This window comes from Cyrtonyx montezumae, unplaced genomic scaffold, assembly GCF_038088225.1.
Source record: "Cyrtonyx montezumae isolate F1298 unplaced genomic scaffold, pur_monq_1.0 scaffold_9, whole genome shotgun sequence".
In the NCBI taxonomy this organism is placed as follows: Eukaryota; Metazoa; Chordata; class Aves; order Galliformes; family Odontophoridae; genus Cyrtonyx; species Cyrtonyx montezumae.
This window is the reverse complement of record NW_027072100.1, coordinates 8,225,892-8,251,067: the sequence shown is the minus strand read 5'-3', so window position 1 is coordinate 8,251,067 and position 25,176 is coordinate 8,225,892. Positions and strand designations below refer to the sequence as shown.

Here is a 25,176-nt window from a genome sequence, read left to right as displayed (position 1 = left end):
AGCTCAAATCCGTGGTAATTTGTGCACAGCTCTTGGGCAGTGCTGCACCAAATCAGCCCTGACTGAGCTATGCAGTATCTGCACTGTGCACTGTCCTGCTGCCAGACCAGCACCTTGCACACTGTGTGATGCTGAGGTTTCCCAGCCACCCTGCAACCCCATGAGCCAGCTGTGCTGCTCTCCTGAGCAGGCTTTGATTAAAACATTTGCATCTGATACGAAGGTTATTAGGGGACAACCCTGTGAGCTATTGTCTTGCATTGCAACCCTTTCTCCATCCTTATGGACCTCTGCTAAGCAACAGAGATCAACTGCAGGCCGATCTCATCTTCTGTCCCTCTTCATGTTGTTGCCTGTTGTGTGTCCCCTCTCCAGACTGTGACTGCTATGCCGGTGGGACAGAAGGCAATGCCTGTCGCAAGGACCCTCGGGTGGGGATGTGCGTGTGCAAACCCAACTTCCAGGGGACACACTGTGACCAGTGCACTCCAGGCCACTATGGGCCCCTCTGCCAGCGTGAGTGATTCAGGGTTAGCAGCCCGACACCTCCTGCTGCTCACCTCCCTGCTTCTCCCCACCCTCTGCTCACTCTGCAGAGAGGAATTCTCCAGCCTCACTTCCAAGTGATAAATTCCCAGGACTTTTGCTGGTATTTTCCACCCAGCCATGACCCTCTAGTGTCCTCCCAGCCCTGGGGGGCTGTTGAGAAATTCCATATGGATGTGAGTTCTGGACTGGGCATGCTTGCTGTCAGTTCTGTCCCCTGTGGTTTCTCCAGTTTCCAGCCCAGAGGAAGCAGCAGTTTGATTCCTTTCTTAGGAGGGGAAGAGACTAAAAAGCTGTTTATTTACTAGTGCCCTTCTTGCTTTTCAGCCTGCCAGTGTTCCGGCCCTGGTCAGTATGATGGCACCTGCGACAGTGAGACAGGACAGTGCCTGTGTCGAACGGGATTTGAAGGGCACTCGTGCGATCAGTGTGCTCCTGGTTACTTCAATTACCCCCTGTGCCAGCGTGCGTATCTGTCCTCCCCAGGGCTGGGTGGGTTCCCTGAATGGACCAGTGTGCAGCAGATCCTTTTGTGCTGGCAGAAGCTGTCTAAAGATGATCTCTGCCTTGCTTAGAGATACGCTACTGGAGAAGAGATGCCCAAAGATGAGCACAAGGCAAGGGTGGCACAGTGGCGATCAGTGTGAGAGCAGCAGTGTGCCTTTGCCAGCTGTAGGGTAGATATTTTAGCAGAGCCACAGTCTTCTGGTAGGGCTTCAGAGGAAGACCAGAATGTGGTTTTGTGGGTATTTTGGTGGGCATGCAAAAATGGGCAGAGATCAACAGCTCGAACACTTACGTGCCCACTCGAGGGCCTCAGAAAAAGCCCTGTTGCACCACAAGCTTTGCTCCTGGAACACAGCAGATGATTTCCTTCTGTTGCAGTGTGTGGCTGCAGTGCTGTTGGGACTCTGCCAGGAGGCTGTGACTCCTCTGGGAGATGTTTCTGCAGGGCCGAGTTCGCAGGGCCACGGTGTGAGCAGTGCAGCGCTGGGCACCACTCCTACCCCCACTGCTATGGTAAGGACCCACTGCAGCAGCAGAGGGATGGGGATGGCCTCCTGTCAGGGTACTCTGTCTCCCTAAAACATCTGTCAGGGGAGGCTGTTGCTGCAAGTGAAGGAGAACAAGCTGGGTCCATGCTAGTAAGGCAGCTGGGGACCACATCTGGTGGTTTCCTCTTGGGGATGTGCAGCTGAATGCGGGAAAGAAGCCCTCTCAGCTCCCTGCTTAACGTGCATCAGCCTTAGAAGTTGCTTGAGTATGCCTCAAGTTTTGGTTATTCACAAGGGGCATTTTAGTGAGCATTAACACTCAGCTCCTGCTGTCTGTCATGTTCCCCAAAACATGCCTTTTTTCACAGAATCTTGATGCTTCTCAGAACCAAAACCCACGTTGTTTGCACTAAGAATTTGGCAGGCTTGCTCTGGAAGTCACGGATCATGCCAAAGCCTGAAGGAATAATAGTCTGAAGGCTTTTCTTGGTCACACTTCCTCATCACAGCCAAGCTGTGTCTGAATGTCCCAGCTTACACCTTCTTGTCTCTCTTTAGTCCATGGGTGTTCAATCTTTTGGCTTGCCTGGGCTCCACTGGGTGAAGAGGAATTGTCTGGGGCCATGCATAAAACATGTAATATAGTTAATGTATATAAGTAACAAAACTTCTTTTTAATATTTTAATTAAAATGTTAAAAAAAGAGGGCACGGAAAACATAAAACTGATGGGTTGGACACATGCTTTAGTGCATTAATTTGCTAAAGGAGCATTGAATAGGCTGTAAAAAATAAAGTTCACCGCCTCTCAGGGACATTTTTCTGGTACTGCTGTGACTCTAGATGAAAGTATTCCCCATCTCTCTGCGGAATTAAGAAATGAATTCCTTTTTGATATAAATAACTAATCCCTGTGGGACTAACTGATAGTTCAGACCAGCAGTGCTTGGCCGTGGTTCAGGTGTTTCATCAGAGTTCTGCTCTTGCAGCTTGTTCCTGTGACTCCCGTGGTGCTGTGGACAACAACTGCAGCCCAGCTGGGCAGTGCCGATGCCACGTGAATTTTGCAGGGCACACCTGCAACCAATGTGCCCTGGGCTTCTATGGGTACCCCAGCTGCACACGTGAGTAACCACCCTCGTGAGGATCTCAGAGGAGGAAGGGGAATAGCTGCTGTTACTGGCTTAGTAATGGTTTCCCTTTCCATAATCCATCTCCGAGAGTTATGTAGGTATAGAAGCAGCTCTTGCAGCAGGACTCAGTTCCCTTGTGCACAGTTCACCTGGCTATTTCATCTGATAGGCGTGCTCTGTAATGAGTAAACATCTCTAAGGAATGCTTCCCCAGAGGCTGTGCAGTTTTGTCTCTCCAAACTCACTGTCACTTACAGCACGAGTTTGGGTCTGTCTGCTTGGTTGGAAATAAAATGCAGTGTGGTTATAAGGCCTCTGGAACAGAGGCTAACCTACAGATAGTAAATAGGAGACCAGCTGTGGTTCAGACTTCCTCTCGGAAAGATCAGGATTTGGGGTTTCATGTCAGCCCCAAATTCAAGGTGAGAGCTTTGCAGTGACTTCCCTGGGCACTGCATTGCTCCTGGTGGTGCCAGGACTGAGCCCTGGGTACTCTGAATGGCCCTCTCCAGCTCCAGGCAGTGTCCCTGTCTCCCTCCTGCTGGCAGCCCGACTGAAAGCCAGATGTATTCTTATGTCTCCCAGCAAGAATTTACTGCTCATTAAAAAATAATCTGTGATACCATTTCCCTGAAGCAACAAAAGAGTATCATCACCCTCTTGCACCATACTAAATGTAGATGCCTGAGCTGCAGCCAGCTGGCAGAGCACTCCTTGCAACTGCTGGTGCCGGCGGTGCTCCTTTGAAGAGGCTGGAGGCATGGCTGAAGTGGTCTCGTAGGAATTCAGTACTCGTTTTTTTTCTCTCCTAAAGCAGTATCCAGATTGCAGAGCTGTAGAGGAATCGTGGCAGGGCAAGAAGAACCTGGCTTTTTAAGAATTGGTTGTTTAATTAGCAGTGTTTTGCTATACCCACGTCCCCCTCGGCATCAGAGCAGGGAATTGAGGAGTGCTGGCAGTGCCAGGAGGGCAGGGGCAGCTCCCCAGCAGCTCACTGACCTTTTATGCCATAGGGCAGCAGGATCTCTTGTGGTTTGCAGGAAGCATGCTGTGTGTGAAATGTGGAGCCATCACCTTTGCCCCCAGCAGTGCCGTGGCTGTGCACAGTCCTGCACTGCAGACCTGCTGCCCACGTGCATCGTGGCTGAGCATTGCTCCTAAGAGCCTGGGTGCAAATGAGCATTTGTAGATCTGTTTGCTGGAATGAGATCACACAATCCCCTTTTCTGTAACCAAAGCTTCTCTCCCCCACCACTGAAAAACACATCGATGTGCGTGAATGGCTCTGATAAAAAAATGTGAAAACACTGTTTTTCTTAAAAGATTTTTCTTTCTCAACTAGATCAAAGAATGAGCGCATTTGTTATTTATAACCTGTTTTTCACTACTTTGGTGATGGTGAAGGTCAGGCAGACAGAAGTGGTTGCCAGAGGGAGGCCTTGAATGCAGGATTCTCTGTGCCCTGCAGGCCCAGCAGTTCTTCTCCCCTCTTTTGCAGCCTGCCAGTGCTCCAGGGAGGGCTCTCTGCACAGCACGTGTGACCAGGAGTCGGGGCAGTGCAGCTGCCGGCCCAAAGTGATGGGGCTGCGCTGCGACAGCTGCGTGCCGGGCGCCTATGGGTTTCCACACTGTGAAGGTAGTAGCCCCCTTCATCCCCTGGGGCAGGGACTCTGGGGTCCTGGATGTGGTGCGGCTAGATGGGATGTCGTTCCCTAACGGCTGTGTGAGGGAAGAAATAACGGCTTTGAGGAGCAGCCAGGATGTGAGTTGTGTCTTTGTAAGTCCCACCTTGTGCCTCTTTTCTAGTGGGCTCGTGTAACCCAGCTGGGTTAGTGACTGCGGATCCCTCACTGGCCCCGGTGAGTATCTGATGAACCTGCCCAACCTCTGCAGGCCCTTTTTTATTTTTATTTTTTGCATGATCCTTCTTTTTCTCGCTTGGGCCAAATCATTCCTAAAGCACAGTTCTGGAAACTGCCATTGTTCACCCTAGGGTAGCAGACACTATGTTCAGCACATTCTCACCTGCTTTTTTCTCCTCCCTGTCTCCAGGGCTCCTGTGAATGTCGGGCATACGTTGAAGGCCCAGCTTGTGACAGATGCAAGCCCTTGTACTGGAACCTGACTCCAGACAACCCTTATGGCTGCACAAGTAAGGATATGGCAAATGCACAGCCCCCAAAAGTCCTTTCCACGCTGTAATGGTGCAAGATTCAAACCCAACCCACTGGGGGCCACCACTGTTGGATGGAAATGATACCTTTCCTTCCTTTTTACCATGAGATTTTTCAAAGCTGGAGGTATCTGGGACACTTCTTAGAGAAGGGGAAGGCTAGAGCCTGGAACTTCTTGCTTGGAGTGGATCTCAGAGCTCATGCAAAGAGTTGTGCCATTCTTGGCCCTCCCTGAAGGCTTTGCACGCTTAAACTTTAATGGCCCAATGTGCAGAAAAGTCAAATGTCTTTGACAGCTGTATTTGCAATGGTAACTGTCTAAAATGGAAGTGAGCCCTGGTGCAATGCTACCCTCTACTTGACTGGCTCCCAGGTCCTATTATTCCAGGCAGTGTCCTCTGAAATGGTGGGTAATGGTCATCCATCAGGCTTCTTCTCGGGTGCTGAGCACTCTTCTGACTTTCTTGTTCATCTCCCCCTCTCCAGGCTGCAAGTGTGAGACCAAGGGCACCATCAGTGGAATTGCAGAGTGTCAGCAGGTGGGTTTGCTCCTCGCTGCCTCCAGGCACCTCTGAATCTGTGCTGTATTGGGCGTGTTTCAGCTCTGTCTCTCCTAGCAGCTGCTGGAGACTCCCATCCTGATGTTGAACTCTCAAAGGTCACACCACAGTCTGTGCTTGCATGACAACATAGGATTAAGACCTGTCATAAATTAGGCACCTAAATATTTCTGGGTCTGGCCCAGGATGCCTGGATTTTTGTTTGCCTGGATTTCTGGGCAGTTGCACTTATCTGGCCCTTATCTGGCCCACCCACACACAGGAAACATGAAACTCACAATGTTCCTCCAGCACCTCTGACTAGAACCCACGTAGCTGAGTAATGGCTCAGCCATGACGAGCAACGAGAGGGAGTCAGCTCCCATCCCTGCTCTCTTCTAGGGCAACGGGCAGTGTTTCTGCAAACCGAACACCTGTGGCCAGTTCTGCTCAGTGTGCAAGGATGGCTACTTCAGTATGGAGAATGCAAACTACTTCGGGTGCCAAGGTGAGTCCCCTTCTGACGTGTCAGGTGAAGGAGGGGGGCACAAGGGCTGGCCCTGGAGCATACCTCAACTGATTGGTAGCCTTGGAGAGAAGGAGCAGATGTCTCAGCCCTTGCTTTTCAGCATACTGTGACCTAGAACACGTGCTGGATCTTACTGTGTATCTGGAGGCCCAAATTCACACTTTTACCACTGGTGGACAAAGGTTTGTAAGGCTGAGGGATGAGAGCCCGGCGGTCCTCGCAGCTGTACCCCTTCCTCCTGCTGGGAGCAGGTGGACATGGACACGTGGGGTTGGCTGCTCTCCATCGTGACCATGGGAAGAGGGGAAGGAGGAGATCTGGCCACCGACAGCCGGCCCACACGGTCCCAAAAGGGCTGGGAAGAGGGAACAAGGCCACCACGGTGCAGCACCCGGCCGTGAGGGCTTGCAGCCTTGTTCCTCCCGCAGCCGTCAGCCGTCTGCAAAATAGCTCGGCGCTGAGGTGGAAGAGGAGCTGATCCAAGCGGGGTCGGGGCCAATATGAAAACGGATACAATGGAATAAAAATAGCGGCCCCGGCCTCCCCACCCGCTGGGGTGCGCCTTTGATTAGGGACCAGGAGCTCGTTAGCGTGGCGGGAATGTAAACAGGCGCTTCCTGCCCACAGGCTGCCGCTGCGACGTCGGCGGCTCGCTGGGGCCGTCCTGCGAGGAGCGGAGCGGAGCCTGCCGCTGCCGGCAGAACACGCGCGGGCCCACCTGCACTCAGTAAGCTGCACCTCGGGGTGCCCACCCATCCCTTGGGGCTGGAGTCCTGCGTGGGGATCTGGGTGGTGGCCGTGTGTTGGCTGAGGTGTCCTCCTGGATGCGGTGGGGACATAAAGGTAATGGCGCTCCTTCTTTTCCCCAGACCCGAGCGGGACCATTATTTCCCTGATCTTCACCACCTGAAATTTGAGCTGGAGGAAGGGACCACGCCGGCTGGCCGGGCTGTGCGCTTTGGCTACAACCCACTGGAGTTTGAGGGCTTCAGCTGGAGAGGATATGCACAGATGTCCTCCATCCAGGTATGCTGAGTAGCTCCATCCCAGCCCAGCTCCCCCTAGGGAGGACGCAGCCAGCAGAAAGCTGATGTCCTTTTGGCACGCATCTGTTATCCCGAAGTGCTTCTCAAAGCCATGTGACAGCCAGCATAAACAGCACAGTGTATATATAGCCTGTTTGTGGAGATATTTCCTGTAGTTCTGGGGACAGCATAGACTGATGAGGGGAAAGATCCTAAACTGGGAGTCCCCTGACATCCTCATCCGGTTAGACAAAGGTGGTCGCTTGGTGATTGCTTACAGGGATGTCTATAAACACTGTCTCGGGGTTTCCTTGTGGCTGTTCCATCTGACTCTGCTCTTTCTTGCCACTTTCCATGTAACCTTCTCACTCTTTTCCAAAAATAAAGCAGTTCTTTGCTGCCATATTCAGCTTAGACCTCAGCCTCGGCTCTTGCTGATAGGTGGCTTGCCAAAACTATGATTTACACTAACCTGGAATTGTCTAAGCCCCAGAGATGAAGCTCTTTCATCTGTTGACTCTTATTTCTCATTGGATTCTTCTCCTGCATGGCACCTGCTAAAGTGTCACCTGTGTGTGTGTTTGGGGATGGAGTGCAGGGCGGTCATTCTCTGTCACTTGTCCCATGTAAGGTTCCTTGTTCTGGTTTGTGTACTTTCAGTTTTCTTTCACTTTTTTCACACTTAAGTGGAATAACAGAGGGGCCAGAAGCATTAACTCTTTTCCAGTGAGTTTGTACTTAAGAGCTAGGCAACAAACTACTGTAGGTTCCTTTGCGAAAACCCCAACCTTAAAGCTTAAGGATGGTGCTCATGCTCAAGCTCTTGGCTTTGTTTTGCATCCAGTGTTGGCACCGAGATAGAAATAGGCCTTGACAGAAGGGCAAGCTTACGGCTTCCTGCTGGCAGGTCTCTCCTGTAGTTTGCTCTCTTCAAAGTCTTTCCACATTGCTCTCCTGTGGGCATGTAACTGTAGCTCCCAGTAATACAACAGCTCCCAGGAATACAACACTCCTTAGGAGTCTCACCTGGCATGCCCCCTGCTTTCCACCATAAGCAGAAGGATATTTAAGCAGGTGTTCAGTTCTCTTTAAAATGAGTAGGACCTGAAGCATCTGTTTAACTCAGGTCTTCCCAAGCAGTATCCAGACAGGTGGAGGACTGATGCATACTCAGGGCCACGTTCCCTTGACACCAGTGGTTATGAGTCTTGCAGTTTCTTAGGGATGAGGAATGAATTCCACTTGCAGCCTTCTCTGTAGGCATCTTAGCAGAGATGTGGAAGAGCAAAAGCAGTGCCTTCAGCATTTACTACCTGCTAGCTGGTTACATCACAAAGCCCAAAAGCAATATGTAGATAAGAACAGCAAGGATTTCTTAAAACCTCTCCTCTGACTTGGCATGCGTACCAGGCTAGCTGAACAACTCTGCTGTGCCAGAGAACCTTCCCGAGGCTTCCCACCCCTTCCCACAGGCAGCTTGCTTGCTCTGCAGGCAGCCCTGGAGGGACTGGGGTTGTGAGGTGCCCGTGCTGGGGCTGTGCAGTAGGGTCAGGGTGCTTGTCTTCTCCTTGTGCTGTGGCATGTCGCTTTGGGAGCAGTGAGCCGAGCAGCTGCGCTTGGGCTGGTGGCTGTCGGCGGTGGAGGTAATTGAAGGTGTGCTCTGCTTCTCTCCCCTTTCTCTCTCCCACCAGCCCAAGGTAGTGGTGACTCTCAATGTGACCTCCCCCGACCTCTTCCGCCTCGTCTTCCGCTACGTCAGCCGGGGGTCCGCCAGTGTTGAAGGGAGGGTCTCGGTCGTTGAGGAAGGAAAGTTTAATATTTGTGGCAACTGTAAGTGCATTTTTCACTTCTAGACTAACTCAGAGCATCCCATGCTGCGTCGCTGCTCCTCTGCCCCTTCTCCTGTCCCAGGTGTGACTGTCCCAGGTGTGCCCATCCCAGGTGGCTGGCCAGTGCTGTGCCATGGGATGGTGGGGAGGGGGAAGAGAGGCAGGCAGGCAGGCAGGTAGGCAGGTGGGTGAGGCTCCCCTGAAGAGCAGGTGAGCAGCCAGGAGCTGGCCTCCCAGTGACGTGTGCCCCATGTGCTTTTTTGCTTTTTGCAGAATAAAATCAGAGTCACTGTAAACGTGAAGGAGGCAGAGCTCTATCTGTTCCATGTCATCCTGAGGTATATTAATTCAGGAGGGGCCACTGTATATGGCAAAATTACAGCTTATCAGCCACGAAGGAGAGGTAAGGATCTCAGACTGCTCTGCTCCCCTGCACCATTGCCACCTCCTTCCCATCCCAGGCAACCTTCTACATCATCCTTTCCAGAAGACACTTGCATCTGGCTTTACCTGTTAGCCCTGCCCTTCCAACTCAAAGGCTGATTGAGCCTATAGCCTCCTTTACTTAACGCAGCAGTAGCAAGCTGGTCTCCAGTTCTGGGGCTACACATTGAGGACTGTTATCAGCCAGACTATTGTTGGATAAGGCTCCTGTACAACTTGATAGAGTCTCTCCAGCAAGGGGCAGAGTCACCCCAGTGCCCCAGGCAGAACTGAGCTGAGCTTCCACAAAACCAGAATCAGCCAGGTGCTGGCAATGGGATCCAAACTTTGGCAGCTGGACTTAGATTTATTTCGCAGCTACTCCCATGTGTCAAGCTTGTCCTTGCTTTGTGCATCTCCTAAACCAGTCTGCTGGCTTCACAGGCTTTGGAAGTGACTTGAAGTTGCATGTTATATAGGCAGTGTACTCAAGTGATTATCTTCTTATCAAAACATGAGCTGCTGAAGAGGAAGAAGAGCCACTAAAAGGTGGCTGAACAATCCTAGAGACCTGGGCATCAGTTACTTTGGGAGTCAATGTGAGCAGGATTGTGCAGATACAGACCTGGAGCCATGCATGTGCCCTAGGGCACAGCTGGCTGATTGATCTTGTCCCTCTGACAGCTGTACAGCAACATTGTCTTGCTGTATTTGCACTGTATGAGGTTGTTGACTTCAGCATATTACTTTATCGATATATGAAGTTTTCTCCTCTTGAGTTGATATGGAAGATGTTTGCCTTCGATATGATATGCAAAGTTTGAAATGCCAAGATATTATTTTTCTACCTTTTTTGTAATTATTTTTGGAGGGGGAGAATAGCTGGTAATTTGAAGGCCAGCCATATTACACAGCAGAAAGCCAAGAGAAGCATAAATGAAGCTCGTGCTTGAGGATCCCACCGAAGGTCCAGAAGTATTTGATCTTTCCTATCCAGCAGCAGAGCTTATTTGCCTCATAAAGTGCTTCCCTCCTTGCTCAGGAGCAGTGTTTGATTTTTTTAGTGTTGAAAGGCAAACTGCTGGACTGGTACACCAGCAAAGGGATCCAGGAGAGCAGCTTCCTTCACAGGCCAAATTGGCTTCAGAAATGCTGGGCCACCTTCTGCTTGAGTAGAATGGGCAAGTGGTAAAGGACAAGCAGCATGGAAAGAAGATATTAAATGGTCAGATATGACCTTTTCACTTCCTGCTTGAAGAAGGCAAGATGTGGTTTGTGAAAAGGGAAGCCTTTTCCAAGCATATGGTTTACTGGCCAGTTTTTCCCACTCCACCTCCACAACCCATCTGAGTTTGAGATGTATAATCTCTCAAAGGAGTCCTCAAACTTCAGCTCATCAAGAAATCTGCCCTGTGACCTATTCAGGGAAGTCTCTTCGTTCCTCGCATTCTCACCTTTGCTTCCCATCTGTGGAAGTGAGAGCTTGGCTCCGGCTGAAGCCAGGTGCATTGCAGAGCTAGCACACACAAGAGGAGGCTGACTCATCCCAGCAGCAGAAAAGCCCTTGCTTTAGCTTCTGACTCTCTGCAATTGGCCTTGATGTCCATGTACCATACCAAGATAGTCAGCGTGTGGCATTCTCCACTTCTTCATGTCATCTGCTCCCCATGCAGCCATATTCAGTGAATCCATCTTAACCATGTGCTTCAAAACCCTCCTGAGTCTGCCAGGCAGGCAGACAGTCTGCTTCTAGGTGCTCTGCTGTTTTTCCATCCAAAGTTAATGAATATAAAGGTTACAGAAACGTGTCAGCTGAGCCAAGGAGCTATTCAGGTACACTCCTGTCAGTTAAAATTGTTATCTGAATCTCAGGCAGAGAGGGTCTGTGGCTGACAGGAAAGACAGGAGCACAGATTGAGTGTCCAGGAGTTTGTGAGAAGATAGTTAACTCACCTGTGGACTTGGGATCAGAATATCCCTAAGGAAAAACGTATCTGGACAATTCTTTTGGTCTGTTTCAGAATAAATTCTTCACTGATGAGTTCTTTTTCTAGTGGGAAGATTGCTCTTTGGCACGTAATGCTCTGCGCTTTGCAGCGCAGGGATGCAGAGCACACTGTGGGAGCTGTGGATTAGTGTTAAGGATTACAGTGATTTGATTTTTTTTTCTCCTCTTAAGCTACTGAGTGTGTTCAGAGTGGATGTCTCTCTTATGGGTCACTGTGGGACTGTGGTGCATCAGCAGGATGTCTTCCTGCTGTGCTAGAGCTGCTCCCCTGTGTACAGCCTCCTATTTGCACGCTCAGCTTTTCCATCCCCTCCCCAGTGCCTTTACAGCCTCTTGTCCCTCCCACTCCAGGTACAGAGCAGAGCAAGCAGATTGTCTTTGCTCCCAGCACGGAGCCAGCCTTTGTCACCGTCCCCCAGAACAGCTTTGGGGAGCCCTTCGTACTCAACCCCAACACCTGGTCTCTGGTTGTAGAAGCAGAGGGTGTCCTGCTGGTAAGGATCAACCCCTGTGCTCCATGCACCATGAGGAGCTTCAGCAGTTCTGTGGGGGCAAGTGTCCCACATGGCACTAACTCTCCTTTTTCTCCATGTAGGACTATCTGGTTTTGCTACCCAGCTCATACTACGAAGCTCCAATACTGCAGCTAAAGGTCACAGAGCCATGTACATACCAGCCAGCCCCAGAACAAGCCACCCAGAAGTAAGAATCTCTGTATCTTTGTGCCATGTGGGACTCAGCTCTTCTTGGCCTGGAGTTAAGAAATATATAACAGTGTACATTCTTTGAGGGTCTGAATGCAGTAAAACTGCTTTGTGGAGTGCTTTCCATGGTTGGTAGACTGCTGAGACTGCACTGGCTGAGAAAGCCAATGCACAGGTTGCCTTATCCATGGCACAGTCAGTCTGTGTGTTCTGGAGATCTAACACAGTAAGAGCATAGCACCTTCCTATGCTAGGATGCATTCCTGGTGTTTTGTGTATAAGTCACTCAACAATGCTGGAAAGTGGCTACAACTTAGTGCTTGCTGGACTGTTTAAAATGAATGGGCAGAGTCTGATAAGTGCTTAGAGCATCTCAGTGTATCTGCTTGCACTGCCATCTGACCATGCTGGCAGGAAGGCTGGGTGAGTTCTGGACATCACCTGTCCCCTCCACTATAGCAGTGCTCCCCAGCGTAAAGCACATTGCAAGGAGAGAAGTACTTCATTCTGATTGTCCTTGCTGGTCCTGTAACTCACGGTCTCATGCATCACAGTAACCAGAGATGCTTCTTTGAGCAGCAGAGTCCACATGGGTGCCCTTTGGCTCTTACATTTGTTATGTAACAGCAGCTCTTTCCAAATTCTTAATGCTTTTAGCTGCCTCCTGTATAAGTACCTGTCCGTGGATGGCTTCCCTGCCGTGGCAGGGGTGGGCGCGGTGTGCAGGCTGGACAACCGGTTACCCAGAGGCTGTCCCACGGAGCAGCTCAGCCCTTCCCATCCCTGGATGGCCATGTGCAGTGGCAACGATGTGAGTAGCACTTCTGCTTCATCCCTTGCTTGGTGGCAATCATCTCTGCTTGCAGTGCCTGGTGCTTTGCACACACCTGGGCAGGTTATCAGAAGGATAATGGTGTTGCTCCATCAGCGTCGTGTGCTTGCATGCCCTGTTGCTCAAGAAGAGAAACAGTGTCTTGCATGCACACTGTTTACAGAGACATGCGTGGTATATGGTAAGAGCTGTCACATCATCCCCTCAGTCCCCTGCAGCCTTGGCTTGTACCCAGAGAGTGTTCCCTGAGAGCCTATAGCATACAGGTAACAGAATCAAAGATGCTTTGTAGATAGCTGAATGCAGGGACACAGACCTCAAGGTGTAAAGCTGGAACAGATCACCCCAAACAAACAAGTAGCACGTGCTTCTGAGTATGGCTCGTTCTGCTCTGATTCATTCCGCAGCAACTGCTGCACAGGGAAAAGAGGAGATAGATTTAAAGACCAGAGCTGTGAATATCTTTTAATTCACAACCGCTTGAAATGCCACAATTGAGTGCCACTGTGTATCTTTTCCCATGAGGGGTGCATACAGCAGTGGGGTGCCCCCCTTCAGTTGTGTCTCTGTTCTGCAGGTGGAAGTCCAACTGTCCCTGCCTGTTGCCCAGCCTGGAAAATACGTGTTGGTGGTGGAGTATGCCAACCCCAATGCTTTGCATCTGGTGGGCATTGCCGTCAGCTCACCGCACTTAGCCATGCAGCAGGGCACCTTCACCTTCTACCCATGTGTCTACAGGTATGGTCAGCTCCAAGAGAGAAAGTTCAGTCTCCCTCTGGCCTGGCTAGGGTAGGCGTCCTTGGTTGAGCTTTTTCTGCTTTATTGCATAAACAAAGCAGTGCTGCAGCGCTGTGGATCTAAACTGCTTGTGTCCAAATTCATTCTCACTGGATATAGATTTTACTGACTAGCTGTCCCTGAGAACTGCATCCCTGGCACATTATTGTGCCAACGTAGTCCTGTAATACCTCTGCCAAGTGGCCTATTACTCTCATTTGCAATTAGGTACATTGGTAGGGGCCCTGGTTTGGGGAATGGACTTCAGACAGGTTTTTGGAGCCACTGGTGAAGGTCAAACCGTGTCCCTTACTATAGAAGTGTCTGACTTCAGGCTGCAAACTTCGTAGTGGGAAACTAATGTCTGAGGTGTCCTTGGGAAACTTGCCAGAGAAGGCATCAAAAGATTTACAGGGACTTTGTCTAAATGCCTCCAGGACGTATGGCTGGCAAGACAAGAAATGTGTCATGACCCTGCTCGAGGCTGGCCTCAACATCTATGTTTGTCTCGCAGTTTCCTTTGTCGAGGTGTTGCTGTGGATTCCCAGAGCCGCTTGGCAACTTTTGAACTGACCTCAGAGGCCACGATTCGGTTCATTGCTGACCTGGCTGACTTCTTCCTGGTGAGGCTCCCTGTCAGGGTTGCTGCTTGCAGGTTAAGAGGAGGAGAGGTGGGAGCAGTGCCTGGATGGCAGCAGGGCTTTCCTGGCTCTGGTTGGGCTGGATACTAGATCTCCATCCATGTCATGTGCAGTCCAAAGTGGAGAGCATGCTCGGCAGTGTGTTTTAAAGGTTTGGGATAAGATGCTGATGGGAAGATGCTCTTTGTGGAAGGAGCTCTTGCAGCAGTGTGACAGTGCTTCTTCCCACTTTACTTGGAGGCATTCCTGGTTGCTTAGATGAAAATAGAAGTGGAGCTCCTAAATACCTCAGGGCTTGTACCAGGGAAGGAGGGGCAGGAAACAGGTGTGACCTGCTATGTGTTAGCCAGTGTGTGATGAGGGGTGTTTGATGCACTGATGTGGACTCAGAAGCCATTGTAGGCTCCCACAGACTGTTTTGTAACCAGATGTTTCCTTTCCATGCACGGCAGCACAAAGTGTACCTTGTTCCTGCTGAGCAGTTCACCATGGAGTTCGTGGAGCCAAAGGTGCATTGCATCAGTGTCCATGGCATGTTCTTATCCAATAGGTAAGGGAGTGTCATGTCCCTCAGGATTTTATTGTGAACATGGCTGTAACTCAGAACAGTTGCTTGCCCCACTTCCCTCAGCTTTGCAGCCTCTAAAGTTACTGACCCAGCTGAAAGAAATCAGTGGCACAGGAGACTGAGGTGAGGCACCTTGCCCTGTCCCTGGGCTCTACGCTACCTCCTGTGGCAGGTGTCACCATGAGTAAGCTTTCCTTATCTATTCGATTGCAGCACTTGCCCTGTCAAATTCCTGACACTGTTTTGAATAAATACATATGCAGGAATTAGCCTTTGCAAGACTTTTGTCCTTACTGCTAAGCCTGTGTCACAGAGCTGCAGGTCCCATTAAGAAGCTCTCCCTCATCAGTCATGCTTCATCATCTACCACATGTTACAGGTTCTGCTTTTCCTGCCAGGATCCCCAAAGCCTCTCTCTTTTGTGTCCTTTTGTGTCCTCTTGCAGCAGCTCCTGCATTCCCTCAAGGTTCCTGAAGCTTTCCCAGTCGGTTGTTTTGGAGGTGGGCCAGGCTCTGCCCCTCTCCCCCGATGTCCCCCTGGCTCAGGCTGTCCACGTGGCTCCAGCTGGGGTCCCATTGGAGCCTGCACCTCAGCCTCCCACAGCAATGGACTCCACCTCAGAGCTCATCCTCCTGCAGCCACCACAGGTAGCAGCATCAGCACGGGGTGGGCTGGATTTCTCCTTCTCTATTCTGTAGCTTTAACAGTCCAGCAATTAGCAATTTTGGAATTTAACCTTGTCCCTTTAACCTTGTCCCTGTAATTCCCATGGGCTCCTCTGTTGTACCTCCGTTCTACCCTGCTTGGTTCTCTGAGCTCCCAGGAGCAGCTTTGCAGGTGATATTGTTAAGGGGGGAGAGTGGAGAGCTGGGAGGTGGATTAACCTAAAGTCTGACAGTTGGGTAATTGGAGCAGAAATCACAGGTGTGTGTATTTGACTGTGTACTTGTGTTTGGGGCCAGGCTGCTGTTGTGTTTAACAGCCGGATTCAGAACCTGGGACGCTACGCTTTCGTTCTGCACTACTACCAGCCCAACCATCCCACCTTCCCCGTGGAAGTGTTGATCAACGGTGGGCGCATCTGGCAAGGTGAGACGGGCAGGGTTCCAGGGAAAGCTGCTGGTGGGCAGAAGCCCTCTAAGAGGGGTCCCAGAAAGTTTTTCATGCCAAAGGCTAACACTGGGTTCTCCAGGGATTGCAAACGCGAAATAAGACTGACTCGTATCCTTGAAGCCAGGAGGGCATGATGGGGACTGCAAGGGAACTGTGGGACCAATATGTTTGTTCTTTTTTCAGGTCAGACCAATGCTACTTTCTGCCCACATGGCTATGGGTGCCGGAGCCTGGTAGTTGCTGAGGACCAGATTGTCCTGGATGTTACTGACAATGATCTGATGGTAGTTGTTCGAGTGCCAGAGGGCAAACAGCTGTGGCTGGTGAGTGTTTCTCCTGGCAGCTCCTGGAGCATACTGGACCAGGATCCAGCCACATGTCTCCAGCAGGAGAAGATTTTGTCCTTGGGGATATTTGTGGTTGTGTCACCATAAGAACGTTTCCTACCATCACTCGGTTCCTGAACCAGCTTAGAAGGGTGCATTCTTCAGCATTGGTGTTGTAGAGGGCAGGATCCACAGAAGCAGGACCTGTATATGATAGTTATCCTTAGCTGTATGGTTTTGACACTAAAGCAAGGCAGAAACCTTGGGCAACGGGACTGCATCAACCAAAATCTGGGTAAATAGCTGAAAGGCAGAACAGGAGCCCAGGTGTCTTCATGTCTGGGAGTTTAAGGTGACAGTAGTTGCCTGCTCTGTGCTGAAGCACAGCCAGTGTTCCCCTTTGGGTCACTCTTCATGTGGAGCATTAGAGCAGAGGGAATCTTAAGGATAGACCACAACAGAGAGGTACCCCCTGTCTTTCACAGGCACCTTTGTGTGTAATATTATGTCCTGTGAAGGATGAGCTGATGAGAAATTAAAGGTGTAATTGGACTTTTGAGTGAGCTCCTTTTGAACTGCATCTGTCAGCTCAGCTAAAGAACCTGGCTCACCCACCTTGTCCTTGCTGCAGGATTACATCCTTGTGGTGCCGGAAGACAGCTACAGCTCTCAGTACCTGCAGGAGGAACCTCTGGACAAGTCCTATGACTTCATCAGCAGCTGTGGCATTAACAGCTTCTACATCAAGTGAGACACATGGCTTTGGATGGCTGCTGTGCTGTATGGGGGCTGCATGCTCCTCAGGGAGCAAAAACATGTTCCCTTTGCAGGGACTGTGGGGAGGGCTCTGTTTAATACTTTTCTTATGTAATGACCAAACCCGTGGGTGTCTGGAGATGCTCTCCATCCCACCAATTTAGCACGTGCTGTTGTAATAGATGCTGCTGGATTTTGGGGTGGTGGGGACGCTGCGTGACGATTCCTCCTGCCTTCCTCTGCAGTCCCAGCACGTCGTCGAGGTTTTGCCGTGACTCCGCCATCTCACTGTCCCTCTTCTACAACAATGGGGCTCAGCCCTGCCAGTGCCACGAGGCAGGAGCACGGGGCAGCCAGTGCGAGCCCTTCGGTGGGCAGTGTCCCTGCAAGCCCAATGTCATCGGACGAGAGTGCTCCCGCTGTGCCACCGGCTACTGGGGCTTCCCCAACTGCAGGCGTAAGTTGCCCCATCTCCTGGCCCACTTTCCACAGCATTGACTACTTGGCCTCTTCTGGAGCAAAGGCAGAATTGGAAATGGTTGCGTTTCCCAGCCCTGAAACAGCTTCAGGAAAGCAGCCCGGGTTCCTGCTGAGCTGCTGAGACCTGCCTCCATTGCCCTGTGCCTTCCTTGGGCTGCCTGGCTCCTGCTCTTCCAAACACACCTCCTTTTTGCCTCTTGCAGCCTGTGACTGTGGGACACGTCTCTGTGACGAGGTGACGGGGCAGTGCATCTGCCCTCCACACACCCTGAAACCAGAATGTGTTGTCTGCGAGCCCCAGACCTTCGGTTGCCATCCCCTCGTTGGCTGCGAGGACTGCAATTGCTCTCAGCCTGGAGTGCAGGAGCTGACAGAGCTTGGCTGCGACGTGGACAGCGGGCAGTGCAAGTGAGGAAGCCCTGTCCCTGTGCAGGGCACAGCTGGCAGTGTATCTGCTTGCTGCTGGGGTGATTAAAAACACAAGAGGGGTGCAGGGAGGAAACATACAGGATGGAGAAATCTTTGTCAGCACCGCATGCCTGCCAGCACAGATGAAACTGCAAATGCAGCAGCATAAGGCATGGGTTTCTGATGCTGCATTTTTTCATCCTGCCCAGGTGCAAGCCCAATGTAATTGGGCGACAGTGTGACCTCTGTGCCCCTGGCTACTATCGCTACCCCAGCTGCCAGCGGTGTGACTGCCATCCAGACGGCACCGAGGCGAGCGTGTGCGACCCGGTGACAGGGCAGTGTCACTGCAAGGTCAGTCCTACAGTGTCTTCACATGATGCATTTCTGCTTGGCTCGAGTCTCTTTGCTCAGGCTGTTCAGCTGGTTTAGCCTTGGGGCGGTGGGGGTTTGATGCCTGCTGGGTGGTGGGGTTCAGAACACCCTGATAGGCTTCTCCCCATCTTTCCTGGCTACCAGGGCTCACTCACCGAGCTATCCCTGGGCAGCCTGAACCCAGCTCTGTTGTCAGAGAATGATGCAGGTAAAGATATCAGACCACTGACTCCTACTCCTGTGTGAGAGTAACTCAAGCTGCTGCTCAGCCTCTTGCTCCTGCTGCTTTGCAGGGCTCACAAGTGTTAAGCCCAAGTGAATTTGGTGTTTGTTGGGTGATGTGCTAGCAGATCTGTTTGGGAACTGCTCAGTTGTCTTTGAGAGTCACAGTGGTGAACTTCCTTGGACTTTGATGACTCCTAGAGCCATCTTTGCCCTCTGCGAAGGCCCAGTGAGGAGCTGCTGACACTATTGAGCTTTGCTTGTCTTCCAGGAAAATGTGGAGGGCCCGAGGTGCGACCAGTGCCGCCTGGGGACATTTTCTTTGGATGCCAGCAACCCCAAGGGGTGCACCAAGTGTTTCTGCTTTGGTGCGACCAATCGTTGCCGCAGTGCTGTGAAGTACCAAGCTGAGGTGAGGGACCAACAGAAGGGCCGAGCTCCTATCTTGGGTCTCCATTGTGCACTAATCTTCTTGCCCTCCTGAAAGATACAGTGTGAGGAGTGTTATCCCTGTCCTGCTCTGCCTGTCTCCCACTTTCATTCCCTTTTCCTGGTCTCTGGAGTCTCATAGGGAAGAAAGTCAACAGGTGGCATTTGGGGACTGTGCCAGGGAGGGGTGGTGCTCAGTTTTCCAGTGGCTTCATCAGGATGTGTGTGAGGTTGTGCCCCTGTTGGCATCTTTTCTGCCACACTGAGCATCAGCATCCAAATACCTTCCATAGCTCTTCCAGGGCACACAGAGAGAAAAATGTATGCTTGGTCTTCCCCTGCAGTTCATCGACATGAACGGCTGGCTCCTGCTGAGCAGTGACCGCCAGGAGGTGCCTACAGCTCTGAGCCCACGGGAGCAGCTGCTCCGTGCTGATCTCAGGAACCTCCTGGATGCCTATCAGGAGCTGTACTGGGTTGCACCTAGCTCCTATCTTGGGGACCGGGTAAGAGCACAGTGGCAGCTGGGCCAGCAGTCCTGCACATCCCTGACCCCATGCTCTGGTTGAGCATGGATGGCTGTGACTCAGGTCGCAGGTAGCAGCTGATGCAACTTGGCTCTTCTTTAGGTTTCCTCCTATGGTGGCCACCTGCGTTATGAGCTTCACTCTGACCCACGGAGGGGTGATGTCTTCATTCCCATGGAGTCCCGCCCGGACGTGATCCTCAAGGTGCATCCCAAGCAATTCACCAGTGCTTCCTGCTAATGTGAGCAGGGTGATGTGGTGCCTGACGCCTTCCTTGCTTTTCTCAGGGAAATCAGATGAGCATCATGTTTCTGGAAGGCTCCTACCCTTCCCCGGGGGAGGTACATGAAGGCCAGCTGCAGCTGGTGGAGGTGAGTTAGCACACTGAAATGTACCAAGTGCTCAGATGCTACTGAGAGGAGAAGACTAGTTTGTAGGCAGAAGAGAACATTGCTTTGATCTCAGTATTTTTGAATGGTCCTGTGTGGAGCCAGGAGTTGGGTTCATTGATCCTTACGAGTCCCTTCCAACTTGGGATATTCTCTGATTTTTGGCAGTGTCTTTTGCAGTAGAACTGGCTGTGAAGATCCATGAACTGCTTTACCTGTGCAAAGGGAGCTCAAAGTTGGACTGGATGCCATAAAATAAGTGTTTGTTTTTCTTGCCAGTAATGTCAGATCTTTTTCCTCTAGGGTAACTTCAGGCACACGGAAACACACAACCCTGTATCGAGAGAGGAGCTCATGATGGTGCTGGCAAACCTGGAGCAGCTGCAGATCCGAGCACTCTTCTCCCAGCTCTCATCCTCCGTGTCCCTGCGTCGTGTGGCCCTGGAGATTGCAACAGATACAGATACAGGTGTCCCTGCCAGCAACGTGGAGTTGTGCTTTTGCCCAGCTAACTACCTGGGTGACTCCTGCCAGGTAGGGGCAAGAGGAGAAGCTCTGTTCTAAGCAGAGAGTGGTTGAACAGCTGCAGACATCTCCTTCTCCTCTTTCCTCAGGAATGTGCTCCAGGTTACTACAGGGACACCAAGGGTCTATTTTTGGGAAAATGCATCCCATGTCATTGCAACGGCCACTCAGACCAGTGCCTGCCAGGGTCTGGGATATGCCTTGTAAGTAAACAGTGAGACAGCATGGCATTTTGGAGCTGGAAAGCTGGAGTTTGGAGTCTGCAGCATGGGATTTAAAAAGTTATTCACATGCAAACTGGGCCAGTGGGACCATGCTTGAAGTAGAGCTGCATTTGCAAGTGCCATTTTGGGGGTGCTCTCACTTGGGGCTGGGTGAAAAACAGTTCTGGGAAAGAGGAGGGACTGCAGCATCCAGATACCTGGTGGGGGCATTTCCTGCAAGGAGTGCTGAGCTCAACAGCACACCTTGTCCTTTCAGAACTGTCAGCACAACACAGAGGGAGATCACTGTGAGCAGTGCAAGGACGGCTATGTGGGCAGCCACAATGCTGAAGGAAGCCTGCAGTGTGTCGGATGTCCATGTCCTCTTTCCATTGCCTCCAACAAGTGAGCACCTTTGAGTGGGATTGTCCCAGGGCACTGGTTTGGCCCTGGGGATGTCCCAGTGCCAGCCTTGTCCCTGGCCCCACACCATGGGGTCAGCACCTTGGCACCACCTCAGGTGGTAGCTGCACCTTCCCATTCATGCCTTGTTGTTTCAGTTTTGCCATTGGTTGTGTGCACAAGGGCTCCAGCACACAGTGCCTCTGCAAGCCTGGCTACGCTGGACCCAACTGTGAGCGGTAAGGAGGATGGCACCTGTGTTTCTCGGGCCATAGCCCCATGCTAGTCCCATGCAGCCACTGCTGTGGCAGAAGAGAAGATGTCCTAGTAGACACTATGTAGGAAATGGCTGGCTTTGCCTTGAGTGTCCTCTGCTTGAGCAGCAGGATTTCTTTCAGTCCCTTTCAGATGCACGTACCCCATTGCTGTCTCCACTGCTGATACATTTTATTACTGTGGTTGTATTGCTTAGCTATGCTTTTGCCTTGACTTGCAGTCTGTGACAAAGGCATCTTTCTGGGGTATCATAAAGCAAAACACAAAGTGCTTTGAAATCCCAGAGGGTCGCATCAATTCCGACTGTTGGATGCCCTCACTGCTGTAATTGCTCAAGGCTCATGGGCGGTGCAGGCTCTGGGATCCCCCAGAGGCCCTGGCTGTGTTTAAACTCGCTGTGTTTCTCCAGGTGTGCCCCAGGATACTATGGCAATCCCCTGGTGATTGGCAGCTCGTGCCAGCCCTGTGACTGCAGTGGGAACACGGATCCCAACATGCTGTTCAGCAGCTGTGATTCGCTGACAGGCGCCTGCACGGGGTGCATGCACCACACCGCCGGTGCGCGGTGCGAGGTCTGTGCCCCTGGCTACTATGGGGATGCAGTGGCAGCCAAGAACTGCACACGTGAGTGGGACCAGCAGCAAGCACTCGGGGGGAGAAGGACAGACTGACCAGGGACGTGTCAAGAGTTTCAGTGGGGTTCTATGGCTTTCATGGGGCTGTGCACTGCGTGGATGAATCACGCACTCAGCTGCATGCGTGCCAGGACAGGCAGCCTCTGAAGGTGATAATAGGAAAGCACGCAGCTCCAAAAACCAGCCCTCCAGCATCACAACTCCAGAGCTTCTGATCCAGCCCTAATTGCAAGCTGCCAAGCCACACCTGGGTTGGAACAGCCTTGCTCCAAGCAGCTCCTGCAGCAGCAGTGCTGGCACTCCCTGGAAGCGTGGGTGTGCACAGCCCACTGCCAGCACTGCTCCTTTCTGTCTGAGGAACAGCCAAACTGCAGCTCACCAAAGGGGGACTGCCCTGGGCAACCATAGTGGAAATAAGCTGTCAGCAGGAGCAAATCCAAGCAGAGGGAGGCTCTGTATTAGCTGTGATTGTGATAAGACAGGGGAGAAATGGGATTCCTTGTCAGGAGTAAGGAGGTCCGGGGTGGCTGATGGGTCTTTTCGATTCAGCATATAACTGTGTGTTTTCCCTGGCAGAGTGCAGCTGTTCACCTTGTGGGACTGACTCATGCCATCCACAAACTGGACAGTGCTTCTGCAAGTCTGGAGTGACAGGGCAGCACTGTGACCACTGCGAGGTGAGGCCACCCCTGGATGGCAGCGGTGCCTTTGCTTGTTACAGGTGCTAAGCTGCAGCCTTGGAAGTGATGCAGAAACCTATGGGAAACTGCATCAAACCTCCTCTCCCTGCATGTATCCAGCATGATCTGTGCAGGACAAGGATGAGTTTGCCCTGAACAGAGCCCACACTGACCTGCTTTTCCCTAGGAGGGGTACTACGGCTTCGAGGGATGCTCTGGCTGCCGGAGGTGTGACTGTGATGTCGGTGCCATGGGGAGCAGCTGCCATGCACAGACGGGCCAGTGCCACTGCCTGCCTGGTGTCAGTGGCTCACGTTGCCACCAATGTGCCCCAGGCTACTGGGGCTTCAGCGAGAGGGGCTGCAGAAGTGAGTCCTGCTTCCTGGCTGTCAGCTCCCTGATGTGGGACAAGGATTTGGTGGCCCATGTTCTTGTCAAATCGACAAGAGAAACCACCAACTGTAGTTTGGGGTCCTGTGCGTGTTCTCAGTGTGTGCAGGGAAACCCCCAGCAGTGCATTGCGTGTAAACCAGCAGAGGTGCAATGGCACAGCTGGAGTAAAGCCACTTATTCCCCTCCCTTCGGTGTGGTAAGAGCACGGAATGATGACATGGGTGTTTCCTTCTCACTGAACTTGGCAGAGTGTGAGTGCAGAGGGGGCTCCTGCGACCCACGCACAGGGGAGTGCACCTGCTCCAACGGGCTGACGGGGAAGCAGTGTGATGTCTGCATGCATGACTACGAGATCCCCGTGGCAAATGGCCCGGACAGCATGAGGTGTGAAGGTGTGTATCCTGCAGCCCTGGGGAAGGAGGTGAGGGAAGCTGTGGCAAAGGGCTCTGCTGACTGTTCCGTTGTCTGGGCAGTGTGTGACAGCTGCGTCCTGCTCCTGCTGGAGGATCTGCAGAGCATTGAGATGTCCTTCCCCTCCATCCGAAGCCAGCTGGTCAACCTCAACGCCAGCTCCATCGCCTGGGCTCGCCTCCGTGGTCTCAACAGCACTATGGCGACTGTTGCTGTGCGTGGAAGGTCTGCTGCTGCTTTTTGCCTGTTTGTCCTGGCCTGCTGGCCTCATTGCAGCTTTTTTCTTTCCAGAACCAACTGCGTGAGTACCATAGAGCTATGAACAAGGTCAGGCAAAGGGCTGATGAGCTGGAGGATGAGAACGCAGACCTCACGCAGGACTTGAATGCGCTGCAGCACAAAGTAAGATATTTCTCCATCTTCCTCCCATTGCCAGAGCAGGAGTTCTCCTTTTATCTAAAATGAGGGCATTGGAAGGCCATCAGAAACCCAGCTCAGGCAGGCTGGGTATCCTGCTCAGCCTAGCACTGGGCTGTGGGTGCAGGGCTGTCTTCCATGGCTGAGCTCCATGAGCTGCATCACTCCCTTGAAGGGCTGTTAAACATCTCATGACATCAGGATGTAGGGCCAAATGTCTGTGTGTACATATATCCATGCTTTGAACAGCCCAACTGAAGAAGGACCGTGTTAAACTTGAACTTACACTTCAGCTAATAGTGCTTTGTGTTTCAGATGGTGATGACTCACAGAAAAGCAAACCATTTAGACCAGCATACACGGGAGACTTATCAGAGAGGAGAGCAACTCCTTCTAACTATTCAAAGTATTCAGAAAAGCATTGGAGGTGGGTGATGTGTCTCTGCTTTGTGGGTTTCTCCTGCGGGGAATGCCCCACATTCACTTTGCAAACTACATCGCTTAGAAAAGGCCATGGAAAAAAGAAGGGGAAGTAAAACTGGGACAGAGATCTACACAGTAGATATATAGGTATAGGTAGACTGAGGGTTATTGAACCCCAGGAGGAACTGCACAGAGGCTGCCTCTGTTTTGGTGAGGCTAAGAGATGGAAGTGTGGGGGCTGCAGAGGGACTGGGGTGAGGATGCTGACGAGCCCTGTGTTTCCCTGCAGACCTGGTGCAGCAGATGGCCAAGTTCGGGGCAGCAAATACCAGCACCACCTCCACTGAGGAGTTCCGGCAGAAGATGGCAGAGGTGGAGAGGATGCTGAGGGAGATGAAGGAGCGGAGTCTGGACAGCCAGGAGGAGCTGGCAAGGCGTGAGCACAGGGAGGCTCAAAAGTGTGAGTCCGGCTTTGCAGCATGGGGTCGAGCTGTGCTGGCCCAGCTTGGTCTGGATATTGGCAGCCTGGGTTGGAGCCCATGCAGGTTCTACACATCACGCTTATGTTCAGAGGTGTGATTGTTAAAATAGACACCTCTAACAAGTTTTACAATCAGTTCAGGGTCCTGTGTGGCACTCCAATGGGATCATTTATGAATTTTTTTTCACCTGAAAGTGAATTTTAGATTGTACTAACTGGGTAGTTCTGCTGGATGACTGAAAATGAGAACATTTAGAACCGGGAGTTACCATTATTATATGAGCATCACATGTGGGTATGAATAAGTCACCCTGTGTTTCTTCATATTCATTGCCCCAAGGGAGTGCACTAATCAGAGTAATAACAACTTCAGTTTGGGGTTCTCCTTCATATGGACCCTTTCAGGCATGGCTGAGCATCTTTTTGAAAGATCCATTTTTCATCCATCAGTTCACTGGGGGTTTATAAACAGTATTGTATGAGATCCTGTGTTACCTGGGCTGAAGGAGGAAGGGATACCTGGAAAGTAAGATCAGAATTAGGCTTTTCCACAGCCAAGCACAGAAAGATGAATTACCAGTTC

At 51.6% G+C, this 25,176-nt stretch overlaps 1 protein-coding gene across 1 annotated transcript in view; it reads left to right on the top strand.

Annotated features, from left to right (window-relative positions):
* Nucleotides 1-25,176, top strand: part of LAMA5 (laminin subunit alpha 5) — a 75,595-nt gene that overhangs the window by 41,603 nt on the left and 8,816 nt on the right. The window contains exons 12-52 of the mRNA XM_065754394.1: nucleotides 376-516; nucleotides 874-1,011; nucleotides 1,432-1,566; nucleotides 2,530-2,664; nucleotides 4,172-4,309; nucleotides 4,480-4,532; nucleotides 4,726-4,825; nucleotides 5,334-5,386; nucleotides 5,789-5,894; nucleotides 6,543-6,642; nucleotides 6,785-6,941; nucleotides 8,632-8,770; nucleotides 11,552-11,694; nucleotides 11,796-11,902; nucleotides 12,562-12,715; nucleotides 13,314-13,474; nucleotides 14,028-14,136; nucleotides 14,607-14,704; nucleotides 15,168-15,369; nucleotides 15,685-15,811; nucleotides 16,019-16,158; nucleotides 16,793-16,908; nucleotides 17,163-17,374; nucleotides 17,601-17,805; nucleotides 18,015-18,159; nucleotides 18,674-18,814; nucleotides 19,176-19,337; nucleotides 19,461-19,562; nucleotides 19,646-19,729; nucleotides 20,051-20,281; nucleotides 20,362-20,475; nucleotides 20,753-20,880; nucleotides 21,036-21,116; nucleotides 21,563-21,777; nucleotides 22,365-22,465; nucleotides 22,656-22,836; nucleotides 23,110-23,253; nucleotides 23,335-23,486; nucleotides 23,564-23,674; nucleotides 24,005-24,116; nucleotides 24,402-24,572. Of these exons, the coding sequence (XP_065610466.1) occupies nucleotides 376-516; nucleotides 874-1,011; nucleotides 1,432-1,566; nucleotides 2,530-2,664; nucleotides 4,172-4,309; nucleotides 4,480-4,532; nucleotides 4,726-4,825; nucleotides 5,334-5,386; nucleotides 5,789-5,894; nucleotides 6,543-6,642; nucleotides 6,785-6,941; nucleotides 8,632-8,770; nucleotides 11,552-11,694; nucleotides 11,796-11,902; nucleotides 12,562-12,715; nucleotides 13,314-13,474; nucleotides 14,028-14,136; nucleotides 14,607-14,704; nucleotides 15,168-15,369; nucleotides 15,685-15,811; nucleotides 16,019-16,158; nucleotides 16,793-16,908; nucleotides 17,163-17,374; nucleotides 17,601-17,805; nucleotides 18,015-18,159; nucleotides 18,674-18,814; nucleotides 19,176-19,337; nucleotides 19,461-19,562; nucleotides 19,646-19,729; nucleotides 20,051-20,281; nucleotides 20,362-20,475; nucleotides 20,753-20,880; nucleotides 21,036-21,116; nucleotides 21,563-21,777; nucleotides 22,365-22,465; nucleotides 22,656-22,836; nucleotides 23,110-23,253; nucleotides 23,335-23,486; nucleotides 23,564-23,674; nucleotides 24,005-24,116; nucleotides 24,402-24,572 (5,544 nt within the window). The remainder of the gene's footprint in view (nucleotides 1-375; nucleotides 517-873; nucleotides 1,012-1,431; nucleotides 1,567-2,529; nucleotides 2,665-4,171; nucleotides 4,310-4,479; nucleotides 4,533-4,725; nucleotides 4,826-5,333; nucleotides 5,387-5,788; nucleotides 5,895-6,542; nucleotides 6,643-6,784; nucleotides 6,942-8,631; nucleotides 8,771-11,551; nucleotides 11,695-11,795; nucleotides 11,903-12,561; nucleotides 12,716-13,313; nucleotides 13,475-14,027; nucleotides 14,137-14,606; nucleotides 14,705-15,167; nucleotides 15,370-15,684; nucleotides 15,812-16,018; nucleotides 16,159-16,792; nucleotides 16,909-17,162; nucleotides 17,375-17,600; nucleotides 17,806-18,014; nucleotides 18,160-18,673; nucleotides 18,815-19,175; nucleotides 19,338-19,460; nucleotides 19,563-19,645; nucleotides 19,730-20,050; nucleotides 20,282-20,361; nucleotides 20,476-20,752; nucleotides 20,881-21,035; nucleotides 21,117-21,562; nucleotides 21,778-22,364; nucleotides 22,466-22,655; nucleotides 22,837-23,109; nucleotides 23,254-23,334; nucleotides 23,487-23,563; nucleotides 23,675-24,004; nucleotides 24,117-24,401; nucleotides 24,573-25,176) is intronic.